This window comes from Phalacrocorax aristotelis, chromosome 3 (assembly GCF_949628215.1).
Source record: "Phalacrocorax aristotelis chromosome 3, bGulAri2.1, whole genome shotgun sequence".
Taxonomy (NCBI): Eukaryota; Metazoa; Chordata; class Aves; order Suliformes; family Phalacrocoracidae; genus Phalacrocorax; species Phalacrocorax aristotelis.
This window is the reverse complement of record NC_134278.1, coordinates 55,145,642-55,156,777: the sequence shown is the minus strand read 5'-3', so window position 1 is coordinate 55,156,777 and position 11,136 is coordinate 55,145,642. Positions and strand designations below refer to the sequence as shown.

Genomic DNA, 11,136 nt, shown 5'->3' with positions numbered 1-11,136 from the left:
CAGCAGAAATGGGCACATGCTACCAAGGACTCTTTGACACTTGTAGCATGCTGCAGATGCGCAAAGCACGTGGCAGAGGCATGCAAAAAGTTTATGATAATACAAGCAGTGTCATCTGCTGCCTGGTCCCCTTGCAGTGCTGCATTATCTAGGTTAGGTGGGGAGTAGCCCTGATTACTGAACACTGCTTGTTTGTAAAGCGACAAGTCAGGCTAATTCGCTGTGTGGGTGGAGTATTGGTTTCAGGCTCATCAGGAGGGCATCCTCATCCTTGCCTCAATTATATGCATCCAGCAGCGGGGTTGGGTGCAGACATTTGTTCGTGGGAGCTTCTTCTCTAGAGCTTATGGACAGAAAAGCTGGGCTAAATGGGGCACTGAGAGAATCTTTTTTTAGCCTGTCACACTGTGACTGCGAATTGCAGCAGCGCAACTGGCACTTTTGCAGGGTGTAAGGAACGCTTCTTTCTCACCCTGCAGGATATGTGACGAGAGTGGGCGTGCAGCGATGATCAAGTCAAGTTAAGTAGCAGGCCTGTGTGACTGATTTACAAATACCAGTGGTTTTTATTTACACAGACATGTAAACAACAGAAGGTAAACAACACCACCCAGCTCGGTCTAACAAACAGGCTGCTGCTGTTTCACTTCAGGACCTGAGGTGTTTTAGACATTTCACAGAAACTGTATTGACAGCAAACGCAGGAAGGCTACGAGGTTACCTTGACTCTTTCTTCTTTGCATGGGAATCACATGCATGGTGTGGCAGCGTGAGGGAATGGCACCAGCTGAGGCCACACAAGCGTACAGAAAGAACCCATTAAGAGCTTGCTTTAATGTTGGATATGGCTGGAGTTAGCAATATTTGTGAGTAGTATCACTGCAACTAGTCTGTACTCTGACAGCACTTTCCACCCAAAGATCTGAAAGCGCTTTGCGAACAGACCACAAATCTTTGTTGCATCCTTTGCAAATTATCCCCAGTTTACACGCAAGGAAACGGAAGGCCTTCAGACAGTGACTTTCCCAGAGCTCAAGTTTTACTGGTCTCGTTTCCCAACCTCGTGCTTTAAATATAGCACCATTCTTCCTTCCCAGAAGCGTATCACTTCTTGACATTTTAGGACAAGCTTCTGAATTCAAAGTGATGCTCCAAGCACTGCAGGCAGAAGGGCAGTGGATGGTCCCAGTCGCTACCAGAAGCTGTTTTGCTTCAACGACGCCTCTGCCTGAACAGGAGCCAGCTACTGTGTGATACATTGCACCCATCCCCACGCTTTTTCAAGTTTGTCCAAAAACAGAATTAAGGGTAACATTAGCTGCAAAAGGAAAACTATTTGAAAACAACTGTGCTGATCCGCTGTCCTGCAAATTTAACTGCAACAGTAAGCCATACACACACTGTGTTTTACTTAGTTACTCTATTTCAAATAGAAATGTCACACTAAATTTGTAAGACAGAAAATACCTAGTGGAGCAATGAAGAGTTCAGGAAGTTTGCTGCTTTGCGCCAAGGAACAAATTTCCTTATAGTTTAGCAGCAAAAGCAGCAGCTAAGGTATGAACAGGATTTGATTCTCAGCTGTAAATTCACATTTGGGTTCTGCACACACTTCCTGAAGAAAAAAAGAAAAAAAAAAAAAAACACCCAACAGAAAAAAAACCAAACCCTACCAACCAGATTACCAGGTGCTGGGTTTGTGGCTTGTGTTTTGCTTGGTTATTTTTTTTTCCTATTGCTGAGTGATCACCATGGCTTGAACCCCAAACTGGTTTCAGCCTTTCTACCCGTTTGTAACATAAATAGCAAGTTAGGCAGGCTCAGCTCATACACTAGATCAAATTCAAGCATGTAAAAATTGCTGCTAAAAAGCAGCCAGGAAGGTGGGTTTGAGCACAGTGTTTAAATGCTCAGCTGCCTTCTCTTGTGCACGTTATACTTCAAGTAGTTTTACTTTTTTTACCCTCCCAGTAAGAACTACAGTGATGCCCTATCTTCAGTTATCATAGGAAAGGAGATGAATCACCACAACCGTAAGATGCACCATTTACAGATGCCAATACAACAGCAGGTAAAATAAAGACAGAGAAGGAAACCTGTTTTTCTTAAACAGGCATTTCTGCAGTCCTTTAAATCCCCCAGGTGAAAAGGAAACCTAAGAAATTCTCCTTAAATAAAAGCTATGTACAAATTGCACACATTGCAAATGGAGCACTGAGATCAGTTACAGAAAATAAGATGTACAGTCTTCACTGATAACATCTCTCTTGCTATAAACAGTGATAAACAGCATATGCCTGCTTCAGATGTCAGAACCCAGCAAGACTGCAATATTATGTACACAGGGCTTGTTTGCCTTCTGCCTCCTGCAGCAGAGTCCCTCCAAACTCTGTTTTTGCTTCAGAAAGCTGTGCAGCGACGTTCCTGCGCACCGCATCTCTCCTGCTTGGCAGATCACAAGAGGGCTGTCATTGCTGTCTGGCTTATTGGTTTTAGGCAGTCTCTGGGTGTTGAGTAACCCTCGCTCCCGAGGGCATTGGGCTGAGGTTTCTGGTAATCTGTGCCGTAGCTCACGGAGGTCAGAACACTGTTAACTTTGGGTTTGTCATATTTTATGACACTCTGGGGTGTCTGATAGTCTCCGTTCCTGGTATCGGTCTTACACAAACTAGGGAAGCTGCCAGCAGAGAGCGATTGTTTCTGGGATGAGACGACAGGTACGTTGTAGCCATTTTCAGAGGGAAAATTATTTTCTGTTGCTACGTGCCGCTCGATGATGGGGGTGGCATATTCGGGCTCTTGGCTGGTCAGGGGCAGAGCGTATTCATGGCGGTTAGCTCTGTGCGGACAATGGTAGTGATTTTCGAACTCTGAACTCCCCCTTCTTCCCTTGTCTTTGGTGTCCATGGGTCGGAAAGTAGATCCTTTCCGTGTTACCGTCCCAGTCCCAATCATGAGAGGCTGCTGATAATCTAAAAGGAAGCACGGACTACTCAATAAGGCACAGATGGATTTTTTTTTTTTATTCAATACTTATGCATTGGTAAGTATTTTATGTTGCAAAATGACTCGGTTACTGTATCAAATGCGCGGTTATCGGGGATGTGAGGAAACCTTGCCCCAGTGCTGGTTCTGCAACCTCCTTCAGCAAGTGTTGCAGAACATGGCAGAAGCCCTTCCACAGAGGAGCTCCAATCTGCCACCTCGCTTCCTACTCCCTCCATTCCTTCCCCCTCCTACCCACACAAATAAAGTGAACATCATTTCTGGAGTATACTCAAAAGCTCTAAAAAAATAGAGAAGTCAACAAAATATTAGCAATGAACTGGACAAAGGACATCGCATGAAGGTCCACAAACCAGAAGTTCTCCAAAACACATGTTCTGCTTTTGGAATAATTAAAATGCCCGGAGGATTCTTAACGAGCCCGACCAAGTGCTGGCTTTATTTAAAAGGCATCTCGCAGTAGCTGGCTGACAAGAAGGATGAAGTTAGATGGAACGTCAGCCAAGAGAGTCAAGGGAAGTGTGAAATGTGCTACGCCAGCTCAGCATTGCTGCGGGCACGCAAGGGGGGATGAGCCATGGGAGGAGGTGCGGGACCGGTGCTGCCAGAGGAACGGGGTGGTCACCCTGGTCAAGGGGGACAGCTGGGACAGAGCTGGGGATGGGCAAATGGCCCAAGCAGGAGCAGGGAGCAAGACAGAGGAAAAGTGGCCTCAAGAAGTATATGTTTGCACCTCTGGTCGAGGTGGATGCCAGGTTGCTGTTGAAGAAGGAGATCTGAACTAAAAAGGTTTTTAAAAAAATCCAGTAAAACTATTATGAGAAAATTCAGCATTCTTTCTCGCTTTGCTGCTAGTGACAATCTCTTATGGATACATACGGTGGCCTGAACAGCTCTAGTAAATGACACTGCTAAACTATCATGTTTTGACACAGACGCGAAGAACTTAGCTCAGTTTCTGTTCTGGCATCATGGTTCATCTGACATGAGCGTCGAGTTCGATCCCATATGTCCTGTGAATCTTTTTGGCAGTTCCTGGCTGCTTCCCAAACTTCAGCATGTAGGGTGAAGGTGTTGCGATACTTCACTAAGTAAGTGGTGCAGCTCTCCCTGGCATTGCTGCCACCATCCTCGGCAATCTCCCTTGCTCGGGATGAAGCGTCTCAACTCACTCCCAGCTGCCTTTGAGAACTGGCAGCCGGGGATTCAAAGGGGGGGGAGTTTCATGTAGCGTGTTAACCTGTATGCAAGTTGCACACCCTCTGCAATTAAATTATTAAATGGTGCATTTCTGGGCTGCAGTCACATTTTTATTTCATGTTTCTTATTTTTGATAAGACTGTAGGTGAAATGCTAGGGCTGGGGATCTACCTGGCAAGGCTGAGAGTTAAGACTTTCCTCACACGGTAGGAGGGAAGGATGGAGAGAACAGAAGCTCCCCAGACACGGCCAGGGGAGCCAGATAACCATGATTTATGAGCAAACTTTATTCACTCCCTTTCCTTCATGAAATAAAACTGCTTTATTGGTCTCTGCATGTTTATATTGAAAGTTTCTTAAAAGGATTGAAACCATCTTTGCAAGATATCCAGGCTAGCACCATACGGAATTACAGTAACCATCCATTTATTTTTTAAATGTATTTCTCTGTCAAATGCATTGGAGAAATTCTAAGGAATTTCTAAGGTCTGGCGGCTGGAAACAGCAAATTAATCATTCTGGAAGATTGCTGATCACTGATGCCATGAAATGGCTGGTCTCACTAGCCTTTTCAGGCAGACTAAACTAGGCAGGGATAAGATGTGCTAAGAGGATGAATTAAAAAACCATCTCTTTGGGATGCAAATAGTACTGGTGTGGGGATTTGCTCTATCCAAACAGTGACCCGGAGCCAAGGTAGCAGAGGAGAGAAGCACTGTGCGTTTTTTTTCCCTTCTCTCTCATATACCTGTTTCCGCTTCAGGGGGCCTCATCTCCAAAATAGTTCAGGCACCAGAAAAGCTGCAAGGGGATCTTAGCATGACTTCCAGCTGGGGATGAAATCCCACCACAAACCAACTAAGTAATTTTCCTATTTGCTCAGCAGGAAGGGGCATTATATTTTCTTCCATTTCCAGAGACATTTGTGTTTAAATAGAAACACAAAAAAATTAGTCAGCAAAGCCAAACTATCCTATCTGAGGCACATTCTTGGACTACATCCATGCCTGACTGCCTTCCGTGGTTACCTTCAGCTGTAACTATTTCAGAGTCAGGAAATCTTTCCTGACAACTCCAAGAAAAAGTTTCCAAAATTGTGGGTATTTTGCTACTGACACATTTAGCTGCTTCACTGAGATGAACACAGATAAATCTGTTCCTGGGCCTCAGCTTGCATGAGGGTTGGAGCTTGTAACTTTGCTGGCCCATCCATCTACCTACCTGCTCTGCACGCAGAGTAAAAGGAAGGCATCGCAGTGGGAGCAATTGTTACCTGCCATGTCACTGGTGACCAGATCTAGTTTTTGTGGTGTCTCCTTCTCATTGTTATAGCTGATGGTAAATTCAGTTGACTGATGTCTGGTGAAGGGCTGCTTGATTTGTTTCCAACAACCTATGACGAAGAAATAAAAATAGAAGGCTTATCGGCAAGTTAAATGCTTGCAATCAGAAGACTTATCAGAAAGTTTAATTTTTGGTATACTCGTTGCTGTCAGTGTATTAAAGCAGTTAAAAAACAAGACTGAAACAGGCTCTTCGTAAAAATAGCCCCCTAAATATGGAGGGTGAAAGGGAAAAAGTGAATCATCAACTGGGATTTCCAAGTGAAAACAAAACTTTATGAAGGTTTTTCTTGGCAAGTGGGGCTCAAATCTGGTAGGTGCCTGCACTGATGCTGTAACAGAGTATATCAGTAAAATACCAGCTTTAAATCAGTTACATGTTTTGTCATTGCTTATATGGCAAAAATAATGCTTAAAATTTCGGTTTTTCAGTAGACTGGTATGGCTTCCATTTCCTTGATATCTAAGCACCTGCACTCATCAATTAACTTGTTCTCAAAACAGTCTTGTGAGAGAGAAAAGAAAAAATCCACAGTGTCAGGCACTTGCCTGGAGCCTGCGACAGGAGGTCTGCGGAGAGCTGGGTTCGGCTCCCAGCTTCCTAAGTCCCAAGCCTTGTTCACAAGGGCTTAGGAGCTTGATTTATGAAACACACATGCAACAAATCAACTGACTGGGTAACAGGCTACCTCTGATTTCTTGGGATTTGTCCTCATTAGCAAGTGAGATAGGATTATGATGTGACCTTGAAAAATCATATTAGCAAATATGATGTTAAGTACAAATTAATTTTCTAATGAGGGCAAGCTGCAGTGGGTAACAGCGTTCCTTTCACTGACATCAGCACCTGCTGAGGGATGAAATTTCGGAGCTGAGCTATTGCAAGGCACTTGTGAATAGACATGTGAATTGCTTAGTGGTTTCTTTTTTTATGGAAAGCTCAGATCCAGAAGGATATTCCTCTATAGAGCTGGCTGGCCAGGAAAAAGAAGCTACACACCAACTTTCAAGCTAACAGGAGTCCCCACTCTAGAAAGTGTTATTGAGCAAGACAAAGAATATGCATCACTGGGGTTTTGCAGGCATCTCCTAAAGCAGAGTCCTCAAGCCAATCCCCTATTCAGATTTTACACATGCAGTACAATTCAGTATTGTTAGGCTTTATAAATACAGTCCCAACCAGGGAGGGAAGTGAGATTAAAATATTAAAGCCACAAAAAAATTATTAACCCTTGCTCTCTTGGAGAAAGGCAATCCCCTTGGCTGTGGGGAAAAGGAAAGCCACAATTTTCTGCAAAATAGGTATTTTGGAGGAGGGAAGGAAAGGGAGGGCACCTGGGAGCACTCTTACATGCTAATTTATGCACTCTGTGTAATAGATCTTTTGCTAATTGCCTTTCTGTCATAGAAACCAAATTATATTGTTTCTCAGGGCACTGTGCTAGGATGACACAAGTGGGACTATCGTTTGCCATCTCCCTTGTATGAAGAGGAGAATTTGAATGAGGAAACATGGATGCTATTTCATAAGCATTTCACACTTAGTTGCATAAACCCCTTCCCGCTGGCCCAATGGACAGGACAGGACAAAGTGCATGATTCTCCACTAACCTGATTTCTGAGCACTGGATAATCCATAAGAAAGTCCTTTGGCTTCTCGCCTGCGAGGAGAGGAAAGCATTTATAAGCAGCTGCCTCACAGCATTTCAGCTTCACGCCTTAGCTCCAGCAGAGAGAGCCTTTGTGTTTAGCAGCTGAGGACAATGCTTCACTTTGAGTTCCTGGAAGCTGGTGTCTACTAGAACGTAAGGCATGCAAACCAGCATTTTGACATTTTGTTTTTCCCCATCTATATGCAAGTTCTGAGTGCAGGTGTTCAAATTTCTTGTGTCTGGCATCCATGGATTTGCTGTGTCCATGTCTATATGTGTCACTCCAGGTTATGTTTTGTGTCTGCTCTCCTGAATTCTTTGGCTAGCTTACAGATTTACTGGGAATCCAGGGCAGAGCTGGGTACCCCTAGTGATGAAGCAACATCACCAGAGCATTGCTTATACTTCCAAACCCCCATCTGCTGACAGGAGCACTTCCTGGCTTTACATGCAAGTCCAGGTTCATATGAGTGGACAACTAACAGGCGCCACAGTTAGCAGTGCTTCTTCCAGTCCTTTGACTTGTGAAATGAAGTGGCTTAGTTTTAGCTGCTTACCAGTGTATGTGTGCAACTCCTTACAGCTGGGCTCTGCTTTCAGCCCATTAGGTTAAAAGCTATGACTTAAGGGACTGGGAAGCAGAAGTACTCCAGGAAGGAAATAAAAGCAAATGATCCAGATAGATAGCTCAAGTTCTCCCTTCACTGAATTTTTACTTGGCTTTGATGTGAAAACTATTCCATCTTTGCTTTACACCTTAGCATTTGTGGGTTTACATAGGTTGAAGGACAGCCAGTTACACTGAACTTTAAATTGGGGTGTACTGTTCTGACCTGCTTTACCTTCATTTTTGTCTGACTAGGGGAGACGTACAATAAGAAATACAATTTACAGAGACATGACATGAGTTCTACTTGAAAGGAAGACTGCTGAACAGGATCAATTTCCAGCTCCCTGGTAAAGAGGCGTGTAGTCGGACGTGCTAGCTATGTAGTCACAAATGCCTCCTATGACAAAAGCCAGTATCTTACTTGCGCAGGGCTGCACAGATACAAATTCCAGAGAACAGGAACAGACACAGCACGATGAGGACAGGGACAATTATAGCTGTAAGCTTTAAGCCTGCATGAGAGAAGGAAAAAAAAGAAAAGGATAAATGTTTAAAAGGCAAATTACTCTGAAGCTGGTAAATTTTACTACAGAGAATACAGCAAAAGGCAGATAATCTTGCAGGAATGCTCCTTGCAACAGAGCATGAAAATGTAAAACTATAAAACTGCAAGACACCTCCTCAGCCATACACGGTTGCCATTTACCTATGTGGGACAGTGTAGAAATGAAAGAGTTAAATATACTTTCTCAAGGCTGACACTTGACTTAACATCTCTACACATCCTGACATCTACATGCATCCTTACAAAGCGCAGTTCTTTCTTACTACGCACTTTTAAAAAGCCACTTATGCACGCTCTGTTTTCAGTTGCTGATAAAACTGCCAAATGAGGCTGCAATTTTACATGCCGAGTTTCTGGCTCATGCAGAACTGGTTGAAACATTTCAGTCAAAATAGTTCAAAGATTTCCAGGAGTGAAGGTTGTGAAAAACCTGTTTAGCCCCCATTAAACTCTAACACAACATGGTTTAGAGCAGGGATTTGAAAATTAACAGTGGAGCGGCCCTTGTGCCAGGAGTGCCCCATTTGCTATTGCTACAGACATCTAGCAGGCTGTGAGAATAAGGTAGCACATGTGTCCACAGGGAATTTACCATTTAGCAGATGAAATCTCAGTAGATTTCATTTTCAGTGATCATGGACACAATTTACCCATACTGCTGCAGAGAGGAACTGAGCTTGTTCTTGGCGGGAGCACTGCAGTTTCAGAAGAGCTTTTTTTTCTTACAACCCGTTGTTTTACAGAGACGTTCCTACAACTATCAGCTACCTAACAGGTAGCAGTGTTTGGTGTAGTGGGTCTGGCAATTCCCGCCTGGCTATGGGTCCACCAAACAGTCCGTATAAGCAACAAATTGTGTTTGTTTGCTTTTAAAGATCTAAGAAGTTAGCTCCACAAATTAAAGAATGAAGACTGCAAATGCAGGGAGAAGTATGCAAATTCAAGTTTTCCGATCCCACCATGAACACAGCCTTTATGGAAAAGTGTTTAATTACACAACCCTGCATTACCATATGCTTCTTAGAGCTGGAGTTCTGCTCTGGGAGGAGTCATGGTCGCGTACAGAGAAGGTAACATTTTTGTGAGACCACTGCCTCGTGTATTATAAAAATTATAAAATAGAGGACGAGGGTGAGGAAGAGCTCCTCCAAAAAAAATGCTGATGAGCATTCAGTATAGTCTCTTAAGCCACCTACCAAGCATGGCAAGTAAACCAATATTACAGGGAAACCAAAGCCTGATGTTTCACACATCAAGGAAAATTAAGGCTTTCAATCTCTTTCTGTGCCTTAAGACACAGAAGGAACCTATGCTGCTCCCTTTTCTCTCTGTTGTTAACCTTTAATAAAGCCTGAAGGGAAAATAGAAGTTTTGATTTGTGAAAAAGTTTGAAGTTCACTCAGGCTGGGCTGAAGACATGATGCATCCTAGAGAAAATGCAGCTCTAGGTAATGTTACCCAAGTTAGTTTCTTCTGATGGGATGGGCTCCGTAACAGTCCTGTCTTCTTTTCCAAGGGAGGTTTCTGTGCTCTGACTTGGTTTCTGCCACATTGAATGCGTAAATGAACTATTAGCTGCAAAAGAGAAGGGCGGGGGGCATCAGTGGCACTGAGGTAGCACAGGGGGCATTGGAGGCACCGCGCCTGGGGAGTGCTGCTTACCCCATACCTTGCATTATTCGACAACCCATCAGCTCGAGCTTCAATGCTATTCTTTGGTTCCAAGTTTGAGGGATAATTCGCACATAACGGGCCACTATCGGAGGGATGAAGTTATTGCGTACTGTGTCACCAGAGTTGGAGTTGCCTTGGAATACCTGCAATGAAACGTAAGCACGTTGTTTGCTCCGTTTTAAAAGTCTCTTTCTTTAAAGCGCTCCTGACATCCAACCTGAAACATTTTCATTACATCAAAACTAAAATATATTGATAGTCTGGGATGCAGCCACAAGATTTTTGGAATTGAGGCCTCTAGAAAGAAATAATCTTTTTAGTTCTCACAGATTATCACATTTTGCTGTGAGCTCAGAGAAGAAGATTATCACACTCCTTCAATTCTGTGTAATTTCTAGTTAATATATGCTGGTATAATGCTATCATTTTTTATTTAATAGCACTGCAGCACCCTTACTTGGGCAACGGGGGATAAAAATGTAAAAAGAAAAAATTGAAATTAAATATTTCTAGACATTTTAGTAAAACAGTCAGTTTTATGTATCAGGCTTGAAGAGTGACTGTTAACTATGTTGTTGTGTCGCTGTTTCCCTGCATTTATACAGTATTTCCCAGGATCACTTCAGCCCAAGTGCAGAACAGTAGCCCTTGCAAAATTAGTTCTTGGAGATGCTTCGGCATGATGTAGGAGAACTTAAAAGCCTGATGAGATAGGGAAGTGAGCTCAGCATATCTTAGATAAAATGCCAGGCCACATGGGGTTCTGATGGGACAGGTTTTATCATGCACCTTAGCTGAAATTAAGATCATATGTAATAGCTTCATAAGATTATTTGTAAATAACAAGTCATGGTGGAAAACTGCAAACCAGCAGATTTTAAATAGCCAGACTTCACAGTTCAGCTGCTACTAGGCTGTTTTTTCACTTTTTGGGCCAACATCTCCTAAGTTTCAGGTTTAAAAAACCTTAAACCAGTTAATGTTTCCCAGTAAAATTCATTTCCATATAAGCTAAGAAAATCAAAGCTAGTAGGAAATCTCTCTACAGCTCTACCAAGTTTTTAAAAACTGCCATCAGGACTGAGG

At 43.2% G+C, this 11,136-nt stretch overlaps 1 protein-coding gene across 1 annotated transcript in view; it reads right to left on the bottom strand.

Moving 5' to 3' along the window:
* Positions 1-539: 539 nt before the first annotated feature.
* The window catches only part of DCBLD1 (discoidin, CUB and LCCL domain containing 1), a 48,418-nt gene continuing 37,821 nt past the window's right edge, over positions 540-11,136 (bottom strand). Inside the window, exons 10-15 of the mRNA XM_075087510.1 lie at positions 10,046-10,193; positions 9,835-9,951; positions 8,233-8,323; positions 7,161-7,210; positions 5,480-5,599; positions 540-2,972 (exon numbers count right to left, since the gene is read on the bottom strand). Coding sequence (XP_074943611.1) covers positions 2,455-2,972; positions 5,480-5,599; positions 7,161-7,210; positions 8,233-8,323; positions 9,835-9,951; positions 10,046-10,193 — 1,044 coding nt within the window. The 3' untranslated portion in view covers positions 540-2,454. The remainder of the gene's footprint in view (positions 2,973-5,479; positions 5,600-7,160; positions 7,211-8,232; positions 8,324-9,834; positions 9,952-10,045; positions 10,194-11,136) is intronic.